This window comes from Nerophis ophidion, linkage group LG17 (assembly GCF_033978795.1).
Source record: "Nerophis ophidion isolate RoL-2023_Sa linkage group LG17, RoL_Noph_v1.0, whole genome shotgun sequence".
NCBI lineage: Eukaryota > Metazoa > Chordata > Actinopteri > Syngnathiformes > Syngnathidae > Nerophis > Nerophis ophidion.
In genome coordinates, this window is record NC_084627.1 from 11,078,587 (window position 1) to 11,106,173 (window position 27,587).

The following is a 27,587-nucleotide window of genomic DNA, read 5'->3' on the forward strand; positions in this document are numbered from 1 at the left end:
TGATGAAATGAGTATTTACATAGTGACGTCAGCGTGCCAAGCAAAGGGGGCGTGGCTACGGTCTGAAGGCGCGACTGGTCCAGAAGAAAAAAAAAGCCTCAAAGTAAACATGGAGGCCGTCGAGAAGACGCTGTGGTTGTTGTTGGCGCTCGTCGTGCTGTGTGCGCCCCCGGGCTGGACCCAAGCGAGGCCCCACGTGGACCCTCGCTTCGTGTCCGTCACCATCGACGCCAGCCTCGCGCAGGACGAGCGCTTCATGTACCTGCTCAGGTAAATGTGAACTTTGGAGCGCCACGCCCGCGGTCACGCAACGACGATGACGACTAACGCTTTTTTCTTGTCACGGCAGCTCTCCTAAAGTCCGCACGCTGGCCAAAGCCTTGGCGCCCGCCTACGTGAGGTTCGGAGGAACCCGCCAGGACTTCATGGAGTTCAGTCCTCAGCGGGACCTTGGAATGGCCGGTCAGAGATTGCTCAAGTGGGCGGGGCTTAACACATGACAGTTAACATGATGTTACATTATTAACTAGAACATTTTAATGGGCCACCGTGAAGTTAGTGCGTCTGCCTCACAATACGAAGGTCCTGCAGTCCTGGGTTCAAATCCAGGCTCGGGATCTTTCTGTGTGGAGTTTGCATGTTCTCCCCGTGAATGCGTGGGTTCCCTCCGGGTACTCCGGCTTCCTCCCACTTCCAAAGACATGCACCTGGGGATAGGTTGATTGGCAACACTAAATTGGCCCTAGTGTGTGAATGTTGTCTGTCTATCTGTGTTGGCCCTGCGATGAGGTGGCGACTTGTCCAGGGTGTACCCCGCCTTCCGCCCGATTGTAGCTGAGATAGGCGCCAGCGCCCCCCGCGACCCTGAACGGGAATAAGCGGCAGAAAATGGATGGATTTTAATGGGCCTGCTGTCTGTTAAAGTGAAGTGAATTAAATTTATATAGCGCTTTTCTCTAGTGACTCAAAGCGCTTTTACATAGTGAAACCCAATATCTAGGTTACATTTAAAGCAGTGTGGGTGACACTAGGAGCAGGTGGGTAAAGTGTCTTGCCCAAGGACACAACGGCAATGACGAGGAAGGTGGAAGCGGGGATCGAACCTGGAACCCTCTTTTTGTACTACAATAGTTAAAAACAACTAAAGTGCACTTTTGTGCATGATGTCACTAAGATGACGTATCAAAACAACACTAAATTAAAGTGCACTTTTCGTACACAATGCCACTACAGTAGTTTAAAACATATTAAGTGCACTTTTGTGCATGATGTCACTAAGATGACATATTAAAAACCAATGATTGTCACACACACACTGGGTGTGGTGAAATTTGTCCTCTGCATTCGATCCATACCCTTGTTCACCTCCTTGGAGGTGTGAGGAGCAGTGAGCAGCAGCGGTGAACACGCCTAGGGATCATTTTTTGGTGATTTAACCCCCAATTCCAATCCTTGATGGGATGTAATGGGTCCCATTTTTATAGTCTTTGGTATGGATCAACCTACCGATCTCAGGGCGGACACGCTAACCACGAGGCCAGGGGTCAGCAACCTTTACCACTCAAAGAACCATTTTGACCCGTTTCACAAAGTAAAGAAAATAATGGGAGCTACAAGATTCTTGAAATTTATAATGAAATAACACTGTATACAGAGTTTTTTTTTGCTTTGTGCTATGTATAAACCAGGGTTCTCAGACATGCGGCCCGCAATTAAATATGACGATTTGATGTTAGTGCGGCCAGTGAGTTTTATATGGATGCCCCTTATTAGCACCACGCATACAAATACTCCCGATTTCTCCGGGAGACTCGCGGGTTACAGAGTGAGTATTCCCTCGGACGTCTGCTGAGTAATACCAGAACAAGAAAAATATGGGCGTGCTACGATGGCACTGTCAGACGCACGTATGTGACGGCAAGGCATTCTTGTTCAACAGCCATACAGATCACACTGAGGGTGCCTGTTTAAACAACTTTAACACTGTTACTAATACACTGTGAACCCAGACCAAACAAGAATGACAAACACGTTTTGGGAAAACATCCGCACTGTAACACAACATAAACACAACATAACAAATACCCAGAATCCCATGCATCCCTAACTTTTCCGGACTAGATTATACACCCCCACTGCCACCCCTCCTCCGTGCGTAGGTTGAGGTGGGCGGGGTTAGGGTTTGGTGGTAGCGGGGGTGTATAATGTAGCCTGTGATTTTTTTGTAAGGGGCGCTGGAAGCCGGCAGACCCGTCAGCGATCCTGTTCTGTCTCCCTTTAATGTTTGTCTGATCTTGAATGGGATTGTGCTGAAAATTGTAATTTTCTTGACGGAATAAATAAAGTACAATCTAATCTATCTAATCTAATCTAAACAACTATAACACTCTTACTTAATGCGCCACATTTCGGGAAAACATCCGCACTGTAACACGTACAACATAACAAATACCCAGAATCCCATGCAACCCTAACTCTTCCATCCTACATTATTCACCCCAGCTAGCACCAACCCCGCCCACCTCAACCGACGCAGGAGGGGGGTCGTGGGGTTGGTGGTAGCGGGGTGTATAATGTAGCCTGGAAGCGTTAGGGTTGCATGGGATTCTGGGTATTTGTTATGTTGTACGTGTTACAGTGCGGATGTTTTCCCGAAATGTGACACATATCAGTAAGAGTGTTAAAGTTGTTTATATCACAACCCTCAGTGTAACCAGTGTGGCTGTTGAACAAGTATGCCTTGCAATCGCTTGAGGATTGTAATAGAGGTTTTACACAATACGTGACCGGCCGGCACAACTACACGTATTAGAAGATTTTATGAGTATTGTCATCACGGCCCGCCCTCAATGTTGCTGTCCGAGTGAAAATCGTAGTATGCATACCCCAACCAATTTTAGGGAAAGGCACTGAGGTCAGAAATCCCCCGGGAAATTCGGGAAGGTCGGCAAGTATACAGCTGAGCCACACCAGAGTGGTCAAAGAGCCGCGGGTTGCCCACCCCTGCTAGGCCATTATTAAGTACAACATTTTAATGGGCCTGCTATCTGTGCCCTGGACCTCTGGCCGTCGTGCTTTGAAGACGGTGCCGAGTGCCTGAATCCGAGAGTTTAAGGTGTAACTGTGCAAAATGATAACAGCTAACATATTTCACATACAAAGTTATATGACTCAAAGGTGTTTAGCTGCGAAAATTGAGAAAAAAGTGTAAAATTAGATGAAAAACTAAGCATGCTTAAGTTAGCTTTTCATGCTAACAGTTAGCAAATGTCACATACAAAGTTATATGACTGGTTATAAACGGTTGCAAAACTAAATCAAAAAGTTAGCACGCTAATGTTAGCACGTTAGCATGCTAACAGTTAGCTTCTGTCACAAACCAAGGTATATAACGCTTACCATAAATTGATTAACATGGACTCCGACTTAAATAAGTTGAAAAACTTAATGGGGTAATACCATTTAGTGGTCAATTGTACAGAATATGTACTGTACTGTGCAATCTACTAATAAAAGTATCAATCAATCAATCAGGTGTATGGCTGGGGATTTAGAGGAAAAAAAAGTGCACAATTAGCTTTAAAGTTAGCACTTTAATGTTAGCATGCTAACCTTTGAATGCTAACAGTTCACAGGTGTCACATAACAGGTTAAATGACTGTAGGTTATAGGGGAACATTATCACCAAACCTATGCAAGTGTCAATATATACCTTCATGTTGCAGAAAAAAGTCCATGTATTTTTTTAACCGATTTCCGAACTCTGAATGGGTGAATTTTGGCAAATTAAACGCCTTTCTGTTTATTGCTCTTTTAGTGATGACGTCAGAGGTAACACAGCCGCCATTTTCATTTTCACATTACAAACACCGGGTCTCAGCTCTGTTATTTTCCGTTTTTTCGACTATTTTTTGGAACCTTGCAGACATCATGCCTCGTCGGTGTGTTGTCGGAGGGTGTAACAACACTAACAGGGAGGGATTCAAGTTGCACCACTGGCAAGAAATCTGCCGCCAGACCCCCATTGAATGTACCAAAGTGTCTGCACATTTTACCGGCGATGCTAAGACAGACATGGCACAGAGATGTATGGATAACCTGCAGATGCATTTGCAACGATTAAGTCAACAAAATCACAAAGGTGAGTTTTGTTGATGTTGTTGACTTATGTGCTAATCAGACATATTTGGTCGCAGCATGACTGCCAGCTAATCGATGCTAACATGCTATTTACGCTAGCTGTATGTACATTTGAAACTAGATACCCACATTTAATGCAAAACAAACACTTACCAATCGACGGATTTAAGTTGCTCCAGTGTCATAAGATGCGAAAGTCCTGATCGTTTGGTCCGCACATTTTACCGGGGATGCTAATAAGGCAGCCATGCTATGGGCCACTTCATTAGGTACACCCACGCTACGGCCGAATAGCGTCAATAGCTATTCGCTCAATAGCTTCAATTTCTTCTTCAATTTCGTTTCCGCTATCTGCCTCCATACTCCGACCATCTGTTTCAATGCATGCGTAATCTGTTGAATCGCTTAAACCGCTGAAATCCGAGTCTGAATCCGAGCTAATGTCGCTATATCTTGCTGTGGTAACCGCCATGTTGTTTGTATTGGCAGCCCTGTATGACGTCACAGGGAAATGGACGGTCGCATCGCAAATAGCGAAAATCAAGAACTTTAAAGGTTTTTTTTAGGGATATTCTGTGAGGTGTGAAATTTTAAAAAATACTTGGAAAAATAAAACAAGCCACTGGGAACTGATTTTTATTGTTTTTAACCCTTTTGAAATTGTGATAATGTTCCCCTTTAAATTGTAGCAAAATTAGCTCAAAAAGCTAGCACGCTGGGCGCTTGCATTGCAGCAGGCCCATAATTATGCGAGTAGGTATTGTATATCAGTGGTCCCCAACCACCAGGCCGATTGGTACCAGGCCGCACAAGAAATTAAAAACAAAACAAACAAAAAAAATGTTTTTTAAATGATTAAATCAACATAAAAAACACAATATATACATTATATATCAATATAGATCAATACAGTCTGCAGGGACACAGTCCGTAAGCACACATGACTGTATTTCTTTATACAATCAGTCGCGAGCGTGGCGCAGTGTCAGAGTGGCTGTGCGCAACTTGAGGGTCCCTGGTTCAATACCCACCTAGTACCAACCTCGTCACGTCCGTTGTGTCCTGAGCAAGACACTTCACCCTTGCTCCTGATGGGTGCTGGTTAGCGTCTTGCATGGCAGCTCCCTCCATCAGTGTGTGAATGTGTGTGTGAATGGGTAAATGTGGAAGTAGTGTCAAAGCGCTTTGAGTACCTTGAAGGTAGAAAAGCGCTATACAAGTACAACCCATTTATCATTTATTTATCTTTATAAACCCCCCCCCGGTCCTGGGACAAATTTTCAAACGTTGACCGGTCCGCAGCTACAAAAAGGTTGGAGACCACTGTTTTATATCTCGGTTATTGAAACTAAAATGATCTAGGTTCTCATTATTATGTTTAAACATGCTCGAAAACTATTCATCAAATCCTAAAACTAGGGATGTGACTCCGACGACAACTTTGGATTCCGATGCTTGAGGTCCGGAGGAACCCGCCAGGACTTCATGGAGTTCAGTCCTCAGCGGGACCTTGTTACATTATTTTATTTTTTTTGCAAATATATTTTATTAAATTTTACAGTTAAAATGACATTTAACAGCCATACTTTGCTCACGCAAACCCTTCATACAGGCACATATCCACTCATACACACTCACATGCACACTTGAGGAGAGAAGTGCACTCGAACTTTAACAACTCAAGGTTTACAGTATAGACATTATTATCAATCAATCAATGTTTACTTATATAGCCCTAAATCGCTAGTGTCTCAAAAGGCTGCACAAACCACTAGGACATCCTCGGTAGGCCCACATAAGGGCAAGGAAAACTCACACCCAGTGGGACGTCGGTGACAATGATGACTATGAGAACCTTGGAGAGGAGGAAAGCAATGGATGTCGAGCGGGTCTAACATGATACTGTGAAAGTTCAATCCATAATGGATCCAACACAGTCGCGAGAGTCCAGTCCAAAGCGGATCCAACACAGCAGCGAGAGTCCCGTTCATAGCGGAGCCAGCAGGAAACCATCCCAAGCGGAGGCGGATCAGCAGCGCAGAGATGTCCCCAGCCGATACACAGGCAAGCAGTACATGGCCACCGGATCGGATCGGACCCCCTCCACAAGGGAGAGTGGGACATAGAAGAAAAAGAAAAGAAACGGCAGATCAACTGGTCTAAAAAGGGAGTCTATTTAAAGGCTAGAGTATACAAATGAGTTTTAAGGTGAGACTTAAATGCTTCTACTGAGATGGCATCTCGAACTGTTACCAGGAACGGAAAACGCTCTATAGCCCGCAGACTTTTTTTGGGCTTTGGGAATCACTAATAAGCCGGAGTCCTTTGAACGCAGATTTCTTATTATTAGAAAAGATACCCAAATATTGTGTATATATATATATATATATATATATATATATATCCATCCATCCATCCTGCTCCGGCTCATGATCAGCAGGCTATCCAGACCATAGCAAAATGGATGAATATTCCTCGGCATCAAGAATCCTCAGGAAGTAATCACAAGATCACCTCCCGAAGGCCTCTCCACCGTTCACACTTAAAAAAAAGAAAGAAAGAAAAAAAAAAGTTACAAGGCTTGATCAATGCAGTTACAAAAAAGAAAGTGAACCGTGACAAAACCATATCAAAAGTGACACCAAAAAAAAAAAACAATGGTAGTGTATAGGGATGCACCGAAATGAAAATGTGTGGCCGAAGCCGAATAAAATTTAAACGCTTGACCGAAGGCCGAGTACCAAATACCGAATAATGAATGCAGTTTTTCACAATTTTTAAAATATAGCATAAATAGCCTAGAATAAATATTTACACATCTTTTTCAAATAAAGTAATTTTTTATTGAATATTGAAATTTTTTTTAATATTCCAGTAGCCTTTGCTTTTCAAAAAAAGCACAAAGTTTTTCATTTATATTAGGCCTTCAAACAAAACATGCATTCCAAAAAAAATAAAATAAAGTGCATTAAAGTGGATAAACCCACAACAAATGAATTATTGTCCTTTTGGCAAAAGTCTGCTTAGCCACAGTAGATATGCTAATAATGTAAACAGAAGGCTCAAGTAAATCTCAATTAAGTGTGTGCTTGTAACCTCATACACTTATACAGGTAGCCTACACAACAGGCTAATAATGTAAACAGAGGCCCCACTAAATCTCAATAAGTGTGTGCTTGTAACCTCATACACTTATACAGGTACACAACATATCCCAACGTCACTGCACGTTGGTTGATTGCGTCACCGCGTCGAAAAAATGCGTCACACGCCACTATTCGGCCTTGTTTTTAACTCATTCCACCGAAGGCCGAATGTGGCTTTTTTTTGCCATATTCGGCCGAATATATTCGGTTACCGATTAATCGGTGCATCCCTAGTAGTGTAGGATCAATACAAAAAATAATAACAATAAAAAAAGGAATACAACTACAAAAAAGATGGCAGTTTTGTTTGTTTGTTTTCTTTAAATGTCTATGAGTTATGATTCAATATATGTCAGTAAATGTTTCCAGTTTAGTTCCCATTCATTCATATTTGTAGAGTTTATAAATCTTATTTTTCCAAGAGTCATTACATTCACAAGTTTAACCAGTTCCTGAAGTTGGGTGCAGATGGGGTTTTCCACTCTTTGATAATGAGTCTTTTGGCCAAGACCGTAATATATTTTGGAAGCTTTTGTGTTTCTGAAGACCACCCAAAGATTATATCCCTGTCAGGGACAAGTTTTCTCTGATATACCCCCGAGCAAAAGAAGAAAATGCTGGACCAAAATGATTGAATAATTGGACATCCTCCAAAACGAGTGAGACCGTGAGTGAGTGTTGTTACATTATTATCAAGTAGAACATTTTAATGGGCCCGCTCTCTGGCCGTGCTTTGAAAATGATGCTGAGTGTCTGAATCTGTGAGTTTTAGGTGTAAGTGTACAAAATGAGCTATACAGCTAGCCTAAAAATAGCTCTGTAGCTCATTATGGGATAAATAGACAGATGTTTGTTGGAATAAGTTAAACATCTGTTCAGTATTTGAACATAATGTTTGATTGTGAGGCATTAAAAGCCACAAAATGCAAGGGGTCCATCAGACCGAATAATGAATGCAGTTTTTCACAATTTTTAAAATATTGCATAAATAGCCTAGAATAAATATTTACACATGTTTTTCAAATAAAGTAATTTTTTATTGAATATTGACATTTTTTTAGTATTCCAGTAGCCTTTGCTTTTCAAAAAAAAGAACAAAGTTTTTCATTTATATTAGGCCTTCAAACAAAACATGCATTCCAAAAAAAAATAAAGTGCATTAAAGTGGATAAACCCACAACAAATGAATTATTGTCCTTTTGGCAAAAGTCTGCTTAGCCACAGTAGATATGCTAATAATGTAAACAGAAGGCAAAATGCAAGGGGTCCATCAGACCCCTTGCATTTAGGGTGGAGGACAGAGTAAAACAACTTGCACTGAGCCTAGTCTATAAAATCCGCTACACCTCCTTGATACCGAAGTACATGTCGAACTACTTCCTAACGCAGGGGTCGGGAACCTTTTTGGCTGAGAGAGCCAAGAAGCCAAATATTTTAAAATGTATTTCCGTAAGAGCCATATAATATTTTTTTTAACACTGAACACAACTAAACGCGTGCATTTTTAAGTAAGACCAACATTTCTAGAGTATAATAGGTCTCTTATTCTTTGTAATAACATTGTTATTCTGAAGCTAACTGTGAAGGGGGCGTGGCCTGCGGTCCTGCAGCGAAGCGGGGTGTTGCCAGGACCGGCCTCGAAATCCGCCGCAGGTGCGTAGATGGTCCACCTGGGCCTTGTTATCTAATTACCTGTCGCTATGTTTATAAGCAGCAGCCAGGAGGAGAGACGGGGTTGGAACTGGAGCCAGAGCGCGAGCGAGGACGAAAGAGAAAAACACAATTGCTGGAAAGCAACTGAGAGACTTATTGAAAACTAAAACAATATTGTCACCCTGAAACAGGCTCTCATGTTGGTGCTTGGTGGTCTGAAGAACCCCCAGGAGAGCAAACCCCACATTAACCAATAATAAATAAATAACTTCTTACCATTAAAGAAACATCTTGAACAGGTGCGGTAGGAAACGAATGGATGGATTAAAAATGCATTAGAATGTCTTATATTTTCAACATTATTTTTAACACTGTGATTACAAGTGGAATTATTCATTACTTATCGGGTTAAGCAATGTCAGCTAAGATTTATTTGAGAGCCAGATGCAGTCATCAAAACAGCCACATCTGGCTCTAGAGCCATAGGTTCCCTACCCCTGTCCTAACGTAAATGACCACCATAACCACAACACCAGGGGGAGCTCCACAAACCACGTTAAACCCAGTTTAACGTGGTTTAACCACGTTAAACTCAGTAGAAGCATTTAAGTCTCACCTTAAAACTCATTTGTATACTCTAGCCTTCAAATAGACTCCCTTTTTAGACCAGTTGATCTGCCGTTTCTTTTCTTTTTCTTCTATGTCCCACTCTCCTTTGTGGAGGGAGTCCGGTCCGATCCGGTGGCCATGTACTGCTCGCCTGTGTATCGGCTGGGGACATCTCTGCGCTGCTGATCCGCCTCCGCTTGGGATGGTTTCCTGCTGGCTCCGCTGTGAACGGGACTCTCGCTGCTGTGTTGGATCCGCTTTGGACTGGACTCTCGCGACTGTGTTGGATCCATTATGGATTGAACTTTCACAGTATCATGTTAGACCCGCTCGACATCCATTGCTTTCCTCCTCTCCAAGGTTCTCATAGTCATCATTGTCACCGACGTCCCACTGGGTGTGAGTTTTCCTTGCCCTTATGTGGGCCTACCGAGGATGTCGTGGTGGTTTGTGCAGCCCTTTGAGACACTAGTGATTTAGGGCTATATAAGTAAACATTGATTGATTGATTGATTGAAACCCAGATTCCGACCTAACAAAGGTCTTAACTCATTCTCTTTCTATGCCACATCAATGTGGAATGCACTCCCAACAGGTATAAAAGTAAGTGCATCTCTATCCTCCTTCAAAACCGCTCTAAAACAACACCTCCAGGCAACTTCAACACTTTACTAATACCCTCCTCCATTCACATCCCATCTCCCCGGATTATAAACAACCTAATGTAAATAATCAAATGTACTTCTAATGTATATACTTGTTCTTATGCTATCTGAACTCACTATGTTCTCTGCTGGCTGTACATATCCTACTAAATAAGACCTACACTGTTTCAATGTCCAATTGTTGATGACTGAAGTACTGATATCAGCCAAAGCTCCTCATCCCACCCCCCGGATTGTAGATGTGACTTTAAGGTTTTACTACTTACGTATAAAATACTACACGGTCTAGCTCCAGCCTATCTTGCTGATTGTATTGTACCATATGTCCCGGCAAGAAATCTGCGTTCAAAAGACTCCGGCTTATTAGTGATTCCTAGAGCCCAAAAAAAGTCTGCGGGCTATAGAGCGTTTTCCGTTCGGGCTCCAGTACTCTGGAATGCCCTCCCGGTAACAGTTCAAGATGCTACCTCAGTAGAAGCATTTAAGTCTCACCTTAAAACTCATCTGTATACTCTAGCCTTTAAATAGACCTCCTTTTTAGACCTGTTGATCTGCCGCTTCTTTTCTTTTTCCTATGTCCCCCCCTCCCTTGTGGAGGGGGTCCGGTCCGATGACCATGGATGAAGTACTGGCTGTCCAGAGTCGAGACCCAGGATGGACCGCTCGTCGGGACCCAGGATGGACCGCTCGTCGGGACCCAGGATGGACCGCTTGCCTGTATCGGTTGGGGACATCTCTACGCTGCTGATCCGCTTGAGATGGTTTCCTGTGGACGGGACTCTCGCTGCTGTCTTGGAGCCACTATGGATTGAACTTCCACAGTATCATGTTAAACCCGCTCGACATCCATTGCTTTCGGTCCCCTAGAGGGGGGGGGGTTGCCCACATCTGAGGTCCTCTCCAAGGTTTCTCATAGTCAGCATTGTCACTGGCGTCCCACTGGATGTGAATTCTCCCTGCCCACTGGGTGTGAGTTTTCCTTGCCCTTTTGTGGGTTCTTCCGAGGATGTTGTAGTCGTAATGATTTGTGCAGTCCTTTGAGACATTTGTGATTTGGGGCTATATAAATAAACATTGATTGATTGAAATATTGTAAATATTTCAATGTAGATACTATGATGATTAACTTGTGTGATGACTGTATTATGCTGATAGTATATATTTGTACCATGAATTGATTAACGTGGACCCCGACTTAAACAAGTTGAAAAACGTATTGGGGTGTTACCATTTAGTGGTCAATTGTACGGAATATGTACTGTACTGTGCAATCTACTAATAAAAGTATCAATCAATCAATCAATCAAACTACAAACGCTGGCTGAGTAACAACAATAAGAACATTACACAAAAGTTAAATGTCAGGAGTTTGCCCGTGGTTTTTCATGAGTGCCGTTAATCCATACTGAGATACAAAAGTCGAATACAAAATGTGTACCTTGCTTCTGTTCCAGTTCCGAAGCGCAACTGGGCGGAGCTTCCTCGGTGGCGGGAGGAGCATCTAAAAGTGAAATGGTGTAAACAAGCGAAGCTGCTGGCCCGACAAGACATGAACAGGAAGTTCCCTCAAATCGAGTTCACCGGTACGTCAGACTGAGAGCGCCGCCTTTTTTTTTTTTTTCCTAGAACTTTGCTTTTTTTTTTTTTCTCCGTCAGAGGCGACGCTGGACCTGCTGCACGCCTTCGCCAACAACTCCGGACTGGATCTCATCTTCGGACTCAACGCGCTGCTGAGGAACGCCGACAACACGTGGAACAGCAGCAACGCTCGCTCGCTGCTCGGCTACTGCCAGTCCGAACGCTACCGCCTGTCCTGGGAACTCGGCAACGGTACTGTTGTGGTGTAAATCCATCCATTTCCTACCGCTTGTCCCTGGGCTGGAGTCTATCCCAGCTGCATTTGGTTAAACCCTGGACAAGTGGCCACCTCATGACAGACACAATTCACACACTAAGGGACCGTTTAACAGGGGGGTCCGAAACAATCACATTTGTATATAAATGATAAATGGGTTGTGAATTGTGAAGTGAATTATATTTATATAGCGCTTTTTCTCTAGTGACTCAAAGCGCTTTACAGAGTGAAACCCAATATCTAAGTTACATTCAAACCAGTGTGGGTGGCACTGGGAGCAGGTGGGTCAAGTGTCTTGCCCAAGGACACAACGGCAGTAACTAGGTTGGCAGAAGCGGGAATTGAACCTGCAACCCTCAAGTTGCTGGCACAGCCACTCTACCAACCGAGCTAAACCGGGTTGTACTTGTATTGCGCTTTTCTACCTTCAAGGTACTCAAAGCGCTTTGACACTACTTCCACATTCACCCATTCACACACACATTCACACACTGATGGAGGGAGCTGCCATGCAAGGCGCCAACCAGCACCCATCAGGAGCAAGGGTGAAGTGTCTTGCTCAGGACACAACGGACGTGACGAGGTTGGTACTAGGTTGGATTTGAACCAGGGACCCTCGGGTTGCGCACGGCCACTCTACCACTGCGCCACGCCGTCCCTTATATCAGGGGTCGGCAACCTTTACCACTCAAAGAGCCATTCTGACCCGTTTCACAAAATAAAGAAAACTGTGCGTCTGCCTCACAATACGAAGGTCCTGCAGTCCTGGGTTCAAATCCAGGCTCGGGATCTTTCTGTGTGGAGTTTGCATGTTCTCCCCGTGACTGCGTGGGTTCCCTCCGGGTACTCCGGCTTCCTCCCACTTCCAAAGACATGCACCTGGGGATAGGTTGATTGGCAACACTAAATTGGCCCTAGTGTGTGAATGTTGTCTGTCTGTCTGTGTTGGCCCTGCGATGAGGTGGCGACTTGTCCAGGGTGTACCCCGCCTTCCGCCCGATTGTAGCTGAGATAGGCGCCAGCGACCCCGTAAGGGAGAAAACGGTAGAAAATGGATGGATGGATGGATGGGAGCCACAAGACTCTTTTGAAATTTAAAATGAAATAACACAGCGTACAAAGTTTTTTTTTTTTGCTTTGTTCTATGTATTAACCAGGGGTCTCAGACATGCGGCCGCACCTTAATATGAAAATGTAATATTAGCGCGGCCCGCGACTTTTATTTGAACGCCGCCTGTCAAAATCACATTTGCCAACCATCTCAACTTTTCCGGGAGACTACCGAGTTTCAGAGCAACCTTTCTCTCGACTGTCTGCTGGTTTTCACCCAAACAACAATAATAAGGGCGTGCTATGATGACAATGCGTTTAGCGCCCTATACAACCGGTGTGCGTTCAAAAGACTCCGGCTTATTAGTGATTCCTAGAGCCCAAAAAAAGTCTGCGGGCTAATAATATTTTATTAGAGCGTATCAAAATACGAATTGGTATGTCAGACTCAGCCCTGTCATGGTTTAACTCTTATCTTACTGATAGGATGCAGTGCGTCTCCTATAACAATGTGACCTCGGACTATGTTAAGGTAACGTGTGGAGTTCCCCAGGGTTCGGTCCTTGGCCCTGTACTCTTCAGCATCTACATGCTGCCGCTAGGTGACATCATACGCAAATACGGTATTAGCTTTCACTGTTATGCTGATGACACCCAACTTTACATGCCCCTAAAGCTGACCAACACGCCGGATTGTAGTCAGCTGGAGGTGTGTCTTAATGAAATTAAACAATGGATGTCCGCTAACTTTTTGCAACTTAATGCCAAAAAAACGGAAATGCTGATTATCGGTCCTGCTAGACACCGACCTCTATTTAATAATACAACTTTAACATTTGACAACCAAATAATAAAACAAGGTGACTGTAAAAAATCTGGGTATTATCTTCGACCCAACTCTCTCCTTTGAGTCACACATTAAAAGCGTTACTAAAACGGCCTTCTTTCATCTCCGTAATATCGCTAAAATTCGCTCCATTTTGTCCACTAAAGACGCCGAGATCATTATCCATGCGTTTGTTACGTCTCGTCTCGATTACTGTAACGTATTATTTTCGGGTCTCCCCATGTCTAGCATTAAAAGATTTCAGTTGGTACAAAATGCGGCTGCTAGACTTTTGACAAGAACAAGAAAGTTTGATCACATTACGCCTGTACTGGCTCACCTGCACTGGCTTCCTGTGCACTTAAGATGTGACTTTAAGGTTTTACTACTTACGTATAAAATACTACACGGTCTAGCTCCAGCCTATCTTGCCGATTGTATTGTACCGTATGTCCCGGCAAGAAATCTGCGTTCAAAAGACTCCGGCTTATTAGTGATTCCTAGAGCTCAAAAAAAGTCTGCGGGCTATAGAGCGTTTTCCGTTCGGGCTCCAGTACTCTGGAATGCCCTCCCGGTAACAGTTCGAGATGCCACCTCAGTAGAAGCATTTAAGTCTCACCTTAAAACTCATTTGTATACTCTAGCCTTTAAATAGACTCCCTTTTTAGACCAGTTGATCTGCCGTTTCTTTTCTTTTTCTCCTATGTCCCACTCTCCCTTGTGGAGGGGGTCCGGTCCGATCCGGTGGCCATGTACTGCTTGCCTGTGTATCGGCTGGGGACATCTCTGCGCTGCTTATCCGCCTCCGCTTGGGATGGTTTCCTGCTGGCTCCGCTGTGAGCGGGACTCTCGCTGCTGTGTTGGATCCGCTTTGGACTGGACGCTCGTGGCTGTGTTGGATCCATTATGGATCGAACTTTCACAGTATCATGTTAGACCCGCTCGACATCCATTGCTTTCGTCCTCTCCAAGGTTCTCATAGTCATCATTGTCACCGACGTCCCACTGGGTGTGAGTTTTCCTTGTCCTTATGTGGGCCTACCGAGGATGTCGTAGTTGTTTGTGTTGTGGTTTGTGCAGCCCTTTAAGACACTAGTGATTCAGGGCTATATAAGTAAACATTGATTGATTGAACAACTAGCTTACCAACCCATTCACATGTTATATGAGGCTTCTGCAGACACCCAGAAAGTGACTGCAAGGCATACTTGCTCAACAGCCATACAGGTTACACTTAGGGTTGTGATATAAACAACTTTAGTACTCTTACTAATATCCGCCACATTGTGAAACCACACCAAACAAGAATGACAAACACATTTCGGGAGAACATCCGCACTGTAACACAACATAAACACAACAGAACAAATACCCAGAATCCTGTGTATCCCGAACTCTTCCGGGCTACATTATACACCCCCGCTACCACCAAACCCCAACCCTGCCAACCTCAACCTACGCACGGAGGGGGGTTTGAGTGGGGGTATATAATCTAGCCCGGAAGAGTTAGGGATGCATGGGATTCTGGGTATTTGTTCTGTTGTGTTTATGTTGTGTTACAGTGCGGATGTTCTCCCGAAATGTGTTTGTCATTCTTCTTTGGTGTGGGTTCACAATGTGGCACATAATAGTAAGAGTGTTAAAGTTTTTTATATCACAACTCTCAGTGTAACTTGTATGGCTGTTGAACAAGTATGCCTTGCAGTCGCTTGCACGTTGAGTCAGCAGCCGCACACTAGATGTGGCGGGCCGGCACTCAGATAGCACGGTATTAAAGCGGACCCGATGACATGGTCAAGAGGACGTTTAAGGCATTGCCATCACGGCACGCCCTCAATATTGTTGTCCGGATGAAAATCTGAGAATGTTATCCTGGGGAGATTTCTGGGAGAGGCACTGGAATCCGGAAAACCTCCCGGAAAGATGGGGGGGGTCGGCAAGTATGCGGCTGAGCCACATCAGAGTGATCCAAGAGCCGCATTCGACTCCGGAGCCGCGGGTTGCCAACCCCTGGTATATATAGTAGTGAGTACTGGGTAATACTAAGTACGAGTACTGAATACTCTTTAAGCACGTTTCCATTCCATCTGATTGCCCGGGTGACGATGCGATTCAAAATCGATTCAAGATGATTCTCACAATAATAATTCTAAAGAAAAAAGGTGACAGGAGAGCAAAGCTCCTTCTGGTTGCAAGGAGATGGTCTAAAAACGTCTTTGTTTTAAAAAAAAAAATATATATATATATATATATGTTTGATATTATAAATCAAAATGAATAAGATTCAGTTCGAACGTGAATATATATTTTTTTGTGCCCCCTAATACTTTGTTAATCTTAGCTAGAATCGCTGCAAAATATAATTGTAGTCAAACATGTATATGTTTGTAATAATTCCATATACATGTACTTAGTATTACACAGTACTCATTATTATTCAGTACTTGTACTTAGTATTACCCAGTACTCATTATTATTCAGTACTTGTACTTAGTATTACCCAGTACTCATTATTAATCAATACTTGTACCTAGTATTACCCAGTACTCATTATTATTCAGTACATGTACTTAGATTACCCAATACTCATTACTATTCAGTACTTCTACTTAGTAACCTGGAGAGGCGTGATTGGGAAGAATGGCCGCCCGGATCTGAACCCGAGTGGTGTTTTGTTATTGGACTTTTGTGCTCGTCACAGTTTGTCCATAACAAACACCATGTTCAAACATAAGGGTGTCCATATGTGCACTTGGCACCAGGACACCCTAGGCCGCAGTTCCATGATCAACTTTGTAGTTGTGTCATCGGATTTGCGGCCTCATGTTTTGGACACTCGGGGAAAGAGAGGGGCGGAGCTTTCCACCGATCACCACCTGGTGGTGAGTTGGCTGCGATGGTGGGGGAGGATGCCGGACAGACCTGGCAGGCCCAAACGCATTGTGAGGGTTTGCTGGGAACGTTTGGCAGAGTCTCCTGTCAGAGAAAGTTTAAATTCCCACCTCTGGAGGAACTTTGAACATGTCACGAGGGAGGTGCTGGACATTGAGTCCGAGTGGACCATGTTCCGCACCTCTATTGTCGAGGCAGCTGATCGGAGCTGTGGCCGCAAGGTAGTTGGTGCTTGTCGTGGCGGTAATCCTAGAACCCTAGGGATGCCTTCCAGCTGAAGAAGGAGTCCTATCTGGTTCTTTTGGCTCATAGGACTCCAGAGGCAGTGGACAGATACCGACAGGCCAAGCGGTGTGAAGCTTCAGCAGTCGCAGAGGCAAAAACTCGGACATGGGAAGAGTTTGAGGAAGCCATGGGAAACGACTTCCGGATGGCTTCGAAGCGATTCTGGACCACCGTCCGCCGCCTCAGGAAGGGGAAGCAGTGCACTGTCAACACCGTGTATGGTGCAGATGGTGTTCTGCTGACCTCAACTGCGGATGTTGTGGATAGGTGGAAGGAATACTTCGAAGACCTCCTCAATCCCACCAACACATCTTCCTATGAGGAAGCGGTGCCTGGGGAATCTGTGGTGGACTCTCCTATTTCTGGGGCTGAGGTTGCTGAGGTAGTTAAAAAGCTCCTCGGTGGAAAGGCCCCAGGGGTGGATGAGATCCGCCCGGAGTTCCTTAAGGCTCTGGATGCTGTGGGGCTGTCTTGGTTGACAAGACTCTGCAGCATCGCGTGGACATTGGAGGCGGTACCTCTGGATTGGCAGACCGGGGTGGTGGTCCCTCTCTTTAAGAAGGGGGACCGGAGGGTGTGTTCCAACTATCGTGGGATCACACTCCTCAGCCTTCCCGGTAAGGTTTATTCAGGTGTACTGGAGAGGAGGCTACGCCGAATAGTCGAACCTCGGATTCAGGAGGAACAGTGTGGTTTTCGTCCTGGTCGTGGAACTGTGGACCAGCTCTATACTCTCGGCGGGGTTCTTGAGGGTGCACGGGAGTTTGCCCAACCAGTCTACATGTGCTTTGTGGACTTGGAAAAGGCATTCGACCATGTTCCTCGGGAAGTCTTGTGGGGAGTGTTCAGAGAGTATGGGGTATCGGACTGTCTTATTGTGGCAGTCCGCTCCCTGTATGATCAGTGTCAGAGCTTGGTCCGCATTGCCGGCCGTAAATCGGACACGTTTCCAGTGAGGGTTGGACTCCGCCAAGGCTGCCCTTTGTCACCGATTCTGTTCATAACTTTTATGGACAGAATTTCTAGGCGCAGTCAAGGCATTGAGGGGTTCCGGTTCGGTGGCCGCGTGATTATGTCCCTGCTTTTTGCAGATGATGTGGTCCTGATGGCTTCATCTAGCCGGGATCTTCAGCTCTCACTGGATTAGTTTGCAGCCGAGTGTGAAGCGGCCGGAATGAGAATCAGCACCTCTAAATCCGAGTCCATGGTTCTCTCCCGGAAAAGGGTGGAGTGCCATCTCCGGGTTGGGGAGGAGACCCTGCCCCAAGTGGAGGAGTTCAAGTACCTAGGAGTCTTGTTCACGAGTGGGGGAAGAGTGGATCGTGAGATCGACAGGTGGATCGGTGCGTCGTCTTCAGTAATGCGGACTCTGCACCAATCCGTTGTGGTGAAGAAAGAGCTGAGCCGGAAGGCAAAGCTCTCAATTTACCGGTCGATCTACGTTCCCATCCTCACCTATGGTCATGAGCTTTGGGTCTTGACTGAAAGGATAAGATCACGGGTACAAGCGGCCGAAATTAGTTTCCTTAGAGATAGGGTGAGAAGCTCTGCCATCCGGGAGGAACTCAAAGTAAAGCCGCTGCTCCTCCACATGGAGAGGAGCCAGATGAGGTGGTTCGGGCATCTGGTCAGGATGCCACCCGAACGCCTTCCGAGAGAGGTGTTTAGGGCACGTCCAACCGGTAGGAGCCCACGGGGAAGACCCAGGACACGTTGGGAAGACTATGTCTCCTGGCTGGCCTGGGAACGCCTCGGGATCCCCCGGGAAGAGCTAGACGAAGTGACTGGGGAGGGGAGAGTCTGGGCTTCCCTGCTTAGGCTGCTACCCCCGCGACCCAACATCGGATAAGCGGAAGAAGATGGATGGATGGGTGGACTTCTACTTAGTATTAGAGAGTACTCATTATTATGCAGTACTTGTACTTAGTATTACCCAGTACTCATTATTATTCAGTAATTGTATTTAGTATTACCTAGTACTCAATATTATTCAGTACTTGGACTTATTATTACTGAGTACTCAATACTATTCAGTAATTATACTTGGTATTACTCAGGACTCGCCCTGCGATGAGGTGGCGACTTGTCCAGGGTGTACCCTGCCTTCCGCCCGATTGTAGCTGAGATAGGCGCCAGCGCCCCCCGCGACCCCGAAAGGGAATAAGCGGTAGAAAATGGATGGATGGATTACTCAGGACTCACTGTTATTCAGTACTCGTACTTAGTATTGCCCCGTACTCATTATTTTTCAGTACTTGCAATTAGTATTACCCAGTACTCATTATTAATCAGTAATTGTACTTATTATGACACAGTAGTTATTATTATTATTTAGAAATTGTACTTAATATTACATAGTGCTCATTATTAGTCACTACTCAGCTCCCTCCATCAGTGTGTGAATGGCTAAATGTGGAAGTACTTTGAAGGTACTTTTCTACCTTGAAGGTAGAAAAGCGCTATACAAGTACAACCCATTTATTTATTTATTTACTCATACTTAGTAATACTCAGTACTCTTTATTCATCGGTACTCATTCTTAGTATTACAGAGTACTCATTATTATTCAATACTTATATTTAGTATTACTCCATACTCAGTATTATTCACTAATCATAATTAGTATTACTCAGTACTCATCATAATTCATTATTCTTACTTAGTATTACTCAGTATTATTTAGTACTCTTATTTAGTATTACTCAGTACTCATTATTATCCAGTAATCGTACTTAGTATCAGTTTTACTCAGTACTCATCATTTACTATTCTTACTTAGTATTACTCAGTTTCAAATATTTACTCCTCTTACTTAGTATTACTCAGTATTCATTATTTAGTACTCTTACTTAGTATTCAGTACTCATAATTATTCAGTAATCGTACTTAGTATTACTCAGTACTAATCGTTATTTACTACTCTTACTAAGCATTCATTATTTATTACTCTTACTTAGTATTACTCTGTATTCATTATTTAGTACTCTTACTTAATATTACTCAGTATTCATTATTCAGTAATCGTACTTAGTATTACTCAGTACTCCATCCATCCATCCATCTTCTTCCGCTTATCCGAGGTCGGGTCGCGGGGTCAACAGCCTAAGCAGGGAAACCCAGACTTCCCTCTCCCCAGCCACTTCGTCTAGCTCTTCCCGGGGGATCCCGAGGCGTTCCCAGGCCAGCCAGGAGACATAGTCTTCCCAACGTGTCCTGGGTCTTCCCCGTGGGCTCCTACCGGTTGGACGTGCCCTAAACACCTCCCTAGGGAGGCGTTCGGGTGGCATCCTGACCAGAGGCTAAATACTAGTCATCGTACTTAGTATTTAGGATTTTACCTGGAACGCCAGATTGTGTTTCCACCTGCTGTCGCCATTAATCACTTCAGAATCCATTCCTAAAATGACACCTCACTTGCAGCGGGAAAGAGGATTTCATAGTCTACGATTAGTCTTGCGTTCGCTTGACATCATCTTGTCGACAAACATTTGACTTCCAGAACCAAACAGCTTTGAGAAAAAGGCGGGGATTCGCGTGGACGGCGTCCAGCTGGGGGAGGACTTTGCCCGTCTCCGGGAGATGATGTCACAGTCGCCTTGGTACCGCCACGCCGGACTCTACGGACCCGACGTGGGCCAACCCCGACGCCGCACCGATGACTTGTTGCACGGGTGCGTCCGCTCGCCGATACGTCTTCCTCGTCCTCGTCCGCCGACATTTTTGATTTACTGGTGTCCCTCAGGTTCCTGAGGAGCGGATCTCACGCCGTGGACGCCTGCACCTGGCACCAGTGAGTGCGGCGGGGTCATGTGACACATGGTAGACACACCGTGGACTCAAAGACAATGTTTGTCTCCTTAGTTACTACGTCAACGGGAGGGACACGTCGCTGGACGACTTCCTGGACCCCAAGATCCTGGACTCCCTGGCGCTCCAGATCAAACACGTCATGAAGGCAAGTGGCTTGTCGCGGGTGTCAGGTGGCGTGTTGACGCCCTGTCTTCCTGTCCGCGCAGGAAGTGAGGCACGCCTCCCCGGGCAAGCCTGTGTGGCTGGGAGAGACAAGCTCCGCCTACGGGGGCGGGGCCCCGGGCCTGTCGGACACGTTCGCCGCGGGATTCATGTGAGTGACACTTGATGGCGTCGGCTTGATTGATTTAGCGCTCGTTAAGACGTCAACGCGCTGCTCAGGTGGTTGGACAAATTAGGACTGGCGGCTAAAATGGGCGTGGCCGTGGTGATGAGGCAGGTCCTGCTGGGTTCCGGAACCTACCACCTGCTGGACGACAACTTGGATCCTCTCCCGGTGAGTGGGCCTTCCCTTGACCTTTGACCTCCCCGTCCCGCTCTCCCTGAGGCTATGTGGTGTCGTCCAGGACTACTGGCTGACGCTCCTGCACAAGTCTCTGGTCGGACGCGGCGTTCTGAGCGCCGCCATCTTTGCCGAGACGCCCGGAAGCAGACGCGTGCGTCTCTACCTGCATTGCAGCGCCACGCGCAGGTAGGTGACCTTTCACCTCACCTGTCACACGCTGCGGCGTCACTTGGCAAATATTCCTGGCAGATACGCGGCGGGCGCGGTCACGCTCATCGCCATGAACCTGGGCAAGATGGCCGCCCGGGTCGCCGTACCAACATGGCTGGCGGCGAGTGGCGTGGACGCCTTTGTGCTTCAGTCGGATGTAGAAGGCGAGGACGGCCTCCTGTCCAGGTGAGCACCAGAGAAGTTCTCATTCCAAATCATTTGATATCATTTCTTTCTCTGCACCTACTGTACATCACCATGATTATTCTGGAAATATCCATCATTACTGTACCTACTGTACATCATCACGTTTCATCTGGAAATATCCATCATTACTGTACCTACTGTACATCATCATGATTCTTCTGGAAATATCCATCATTACTGTACCTACTGTACATCATCATGGTTCTTCTGGAAATATCCATCATTACTGTACCTACTGTACATCATCACGTTTCATCCGGAAATATCCATCATTGTTGTACATACTGTACATCATCATGGTTCATCTGTAAATATCCATCATTACTGTACCTACTGTACATCATGATTCTTCTGAAAATATCCATCATTACTGTACCTACTGTACATCATCACGTTTCATCTGGAAATATCCATCATTACTGTACCTACTGTACATCATCACATTTCATCCGGAAATATCCATCATTGTTGTACCTACTGTACATCATCATGGTTCTTCTGGAAATATCCATCATTATTGTCCCTACTGTACATCATCATGGTTCTTCTGGAAATATCCATCATTATTGTACCTACTGTACATCATCACGTTTCATCCGGAAATATCCATCATTATTGTACTTACTGTACATCATCATGGTTCTTCTGGAAATATCCATCATTACTGTAACTACTGTACATCATCATGATTCTTCTGAAAATATCCATCATTACTGTACCTACTGTACATCATAATTCTTCTGGAAATATCCATCATTACTGTAACTACTGTACATCATCATGATTCTTCTGGAAATATCCATCATTACTGTACCTACTGTACATCGTCACGTTTCATCCGGAAATATCCATCATTATTGTACTTACTGTACATCATCATGGTTCTTCTGGAAATATCCATCATTACTGTACCTACTGTACATCATCATAATTCTTCTGGAAATATCCATCATTACTGTAACTACTGTACATCATCATGATTCTTATGGAAATATCCATCATTACTGTACCTACTGTACATCATCATGATTCTTCTGGAAATATCCATCATTACTGTACCTACTGTACATCATCATGGTTCTTCTGGAAATATCCATCATTGTTGTACCTACTGTACATCATCATGGTTCTTCTGGAAATATCCATCATTACTGTAACTACTGTACATCATCATGATTATTCTGGAAATATCCATCATTACTGTACCTACTGTACATCATCATGATTCTTCTGGAAATATCCATCATTACTGTACCTACTGTACATCATCATGGTTCTTCTGGAAATATCCATCATTGTTGTACCTACTGTACATCATCATGGTTCTTCTGGAAATATCCATCATTACTGTACCTACTGTACATCATCATGGTTCTTCTGGAAATATCCATCATTACTGTACCTACTGTACATCATCATGGTTCTTCTGAAAATATCCATCATTACTGTACCTACTGTACATCATCATAATTCTTCTGGAAATATCCATCATTACTGTAACTACTGTACATCATCATGATTCTTATGGAAATATCCATCATTACTGTACCTACTGTACATCACGTTTCATCCGGAAATATCCATCATTATTGTACTTACTGTACATCATCATGGTTCTTCTGGAAATATCCATCATTACTGTACCTACTGTACATCATCATGATTATTCTGGAAATATCCATCATTATTGTACTTACTTTACTGTACATCATCATGGTTCTTCTGGAAATATCCATCGTTACTGTACCTACTGTACATCATCATGATTCTAGTATTACCCAGTACTCATTATTATTATTAAGTACTAGTATTTGGTATTACCCAGTACTCATCAATATTATTCAGTACTAGTACTGTTATTACCCAGTACTCATTATTATTAAGTACTAGTACTTGGTATTACCCAGTACTCATTATGATTTTAATATTTTCACTTAGTATTACTCTGTACTCATTATTCAGTACTCGTACTTAGTATTACCAGTACTCATTATTATACAGTACTCATACTAAGTATTACCCAGTACTCATACATAGTATAACCCATCTAATTATTATTCAGTACTCATACTGAGTATTACCTAGTACTCATACTTAGTATTACCACGTACTCATTATTATTCAGTACTCAGACTAAGTCTTACCCAGTACTCATTGTTATTCAGTAGACATACTGAGTATTACCCAGTACTCATACTAAGTATTACCAGTACTCATTATTATTCAGTACTCATACTGAGTATTACCTAGTACTCATTCTCAGTATTCCACAGTACTCATTATTCAGTACTCATACTTAGTATTACCTAGTACTCATACTTACTATTAGTACTCATTATTTTTCTGCACTCATACTTAGTATTACCCAGTATTCATTATCATTCAGTACTCATACTTAGTATTACCCAGTACTCATTATTTTTCAGTACTCATACTTAATATTACCTAGTACTCATACTCAGTAATACCAAGTACTCATTATTTTTCAGTAGTCATCCTGAGTAAAACCTTGTACTCATACTTAGTATTACCTAGTACTCATTATTATTCAGTACTCATACTTAATGTTACCTAGTACTCATACTAAGTATTACCAAGTACTCATTATTATTCAGTACTCATACTTAGTATTATCCAGTACTCATACTTAGTATTACCCATTACTCATTATTTTTCAGATGGTGACGCGTTCAATCACCCTTCCCCCAACACTGTTTTACCCAACATAATGAATAATCGTGATTTTAATATTAATAAAAAAAATAATCACGATCATTATTTGGACTATAATTGTGCAGCCCTACACATTACCCACACTCAGTATTCAGTACCCGTACTTTGTATTACCATGCACTTGCTATTATTAACACCCTGTGGAAGTTGCTTCCTCGCAGTCCCGCTGTCAGACACGGCACAGGAGCCCAGCGTGCAGGTTTTTAACACGCTTTTAATGATCATATGTTTTAACAAAGTTCTCTCTCCAGCAGGACGTGACTTTTAGGTCACGTCCATATCCTCTCTCCCCTCCTGCTCCCGTGCCGCTTACTGTTAAAGACAACAGATGATTAGATCAACACGGACCACTTAGGAAATCTAATCACCTGCCAGCTGTGTCTCGCCGTCAGCACTGCCACGCCCCCGTCTGTCTCTGTCCTCTGCACCATGGACAGAGGCGGTGACCTTTGCACCTGCAGGCAGCGCTGGCCACATCTCCCTCCACACAACCGTACTTGGTATTACCCAGTATCTGTACTCAGTATTACTCAGTACTTGGTATTATTCAGTATTCGTACTTAGCATTACTCAGTACTTGGTATTACCTAGAACCCGTACTTAGTATTTGTCAGAAATTGTTACTATTCAGTAGTATTTAGTACTACTATGTACCTTGTATTATTCACTCTTTATGACACTCATGAAGTAGTTATACCTCTGTAGAATCTCCTTAATGGTGTTTGACAACTAACGAGGCGCTGGTGTGATGTCATGAAGGTCGGTGATGCTGAACGGCGACCTTCTCAAGATGGCGGAAGGCGGGACACTCCCGCCCCTTAGAGGCAGTCGTCTGCCAGCTGCAGAACATCTTCACCTTCCTGCTTTCTCACTGGCTTTCTTCGTCTTCACGGACGCACGACACCACGCCTGCGCCGCGTGACCTCCACCTTCTCGTCGGAGTCATGTGACCTCGAGTAGTAGCTGTCACGTGCTTCTGTCATGGTTTGCACTGCTCTATTCTAGCTCGCAACAGGAGGCAGGTACGTTTTTATTTTCTATTAAAGAAGGCAGACATTTGTATTGTCTTTTCTGCCTAGCAACAAGAGACGGACATTTTTTGTATTTCTTATTCTGCCTAGCAACAAGAGACGGACATTTTTTTGTATTTCCTATTCTGCCTAGCAACAGTAGGCACACACATTTTTTTTATTATCCGTTCTGCCAAGCAACAGTTGGCAGAATTTTTTGTTATCTTACTATTTTTGACTAGCAACAGAGGGAAGACATTTTATATTTTATATTCTACCTAGCAACAAGAGGCAGGCATTTTTTTATTTTCTATTCAAGGAGGCAGGCATTTTTTTATTTGTTATTCTGCCTAGCAACAGAAGGCTGAACTTTCGTATTATACAATTTGGGATAACTTCCAGCCTCCCGTGAATAAGAGGGACAAGCGGTAGGAAATGGACAGACGGATGACTCGCATTAGAAAGCAGACATTTTATATTTTCTTTTCTACCTCACAAAAAGAGGAAGCCATTTTTTATTTTCTATTCAGCTAGTTTTATTATCTATTCTGCTTAGCGACTGGAGGCAGACCCTTTTTTAAATTTCTTATTCTACCTAGCAACAGTAGGCACATATTTTTTTTGTATTATGACTAGCAACAGGACGCAGACATTTCATATTTTATATTCTACCCAGCAACAAGAGCGGACATTTTCTTTTCTTTTTTTCTACTTCGCAAAAAGAGGAAGCCATTTTTTATTTTCTATTCAGTTAGTTTTATTTTCTATTCTGCTGGCCAACTGGAGGCAGACCCTTTTTTAAATTTCTTATTCTACCTAGCAACAGTAGGCACATATTTTTTTTGTATTGTGACTAGCAACAGGACGCAGACATTTCATATTTTATATTCTACCAAGAAACAAGAGCAGACATTTTCTTTTTTTTTTTCCTACTTCGCAAAAAGAGGAAGCCATTTTTTATTTTCTATTCAGTTAGTTTTATTTTCTATTCTGCTTAGCAACTGGATGCAGACCCCTTTTTAAAAAAAATTATTCTACCTAGCAACAGTAGGCACACATTTTTTTTTGTATTATGTCTAGCAACAGGATGCAGACATTTCATATTTTGTATTCTACCTAGCAACAAAAGGCGGACATTTTCTTCTTTTTCTTTCTACCTCGCAAAAAGAGGAAGACATTTTTTATTTTCTATTCTTCTAGTTTTATTGTCTATTCTGCTTAGCAACTGGAGGCAGACACTTTTTTAAATTTCTTATTCTACCTAGCAACAGTAGGCACATATTTTTTTTTATTATGACTAGCAACAGGACGCAGACATTTCATATTTTATATTCTACCCAGCAACAAGAGTGGACATTTTCTATTTTTTTTCCTACTTCGCAAAAAGAGGAAGCCATTTTTTATTTTCTATTCAGTTAGTTTTATTTTCTATTCTGCTTAGCAACTGGATGCAGACCCCTTTTTTAAAAATTTTATTCTACCTAGCAACAGTAGGCACACATTTTTTTTGGTATTATGTCTAGCAACAGGATGCAGACATTTCATATTTTGTATTCTACCTAACAAAAAAAGGCGGACATTTTCTTTTTTTTTCTACCTCGCAAAAAGAGGAAGACATTTTTTATTTTCTATTCTTCTAGTTTTATTGTCTATTCTGCTAAGCAACTGGATGCAGACCCCTTTTTTAAATTTCTTATTCTACCTAGCAACAGTAGGCACACATTTTTTTTTTGTATTATGACTAGCAACGGGACGCAGACATTTCATATTTTATTCTACCTAGCAACAAGAGGCGGACATCTTCTATTGTCTTTTCTACCTCACAAAAAGAGGAAGCCATTTTTTATTTTCTATTCAGCTAGTTTTATTTTCTATTCTGCTTAGCAACTGGAGGCAGACGTCTTTTTAAATTTGTTATTCTACCTAGCAACAGTAGGCACACACTTTTTTTTTTTGTATTATGACTAGCAACAAGACGCAGACATTTCAT

The 27,587-nt window shown here is 43.5% G+C and overlaps 1 protein-coding gene across 1 annotated transcript; it reads left to right on the forward strand.

Moving 5' to 3' along the window:
* Positions 1-7: 7 nt before the first annotated feature.
* On the forward strand, positions 8-25,674 carry hpse (heparanase). Its single transcript, XM_061876245.1, has 12 exons — positions 8-270; positions 350-462; positions 11,668-11,796; positions 11,870-12,043; positions 20,622-20,793; positions 20,865-20,912; positions 20,984-21,081; positions 21,143-21,245; positions 21,314-21,428; positions 21,499-21,623; positions 21,687-21,833; positions 25,347-25,674. The coding sequence occupies exons 1-12, from the start codon at positions 8-10 to the stop codon at positions 25,507-25,509; spliced, it is 1,650 nt and encodes a 549-aa protein (XP_061732229.1). The 3' UTR covers positions 25,510-25,674.
* Positions 25,675-27,587: the final 1,913 nt, after the last annotated feature.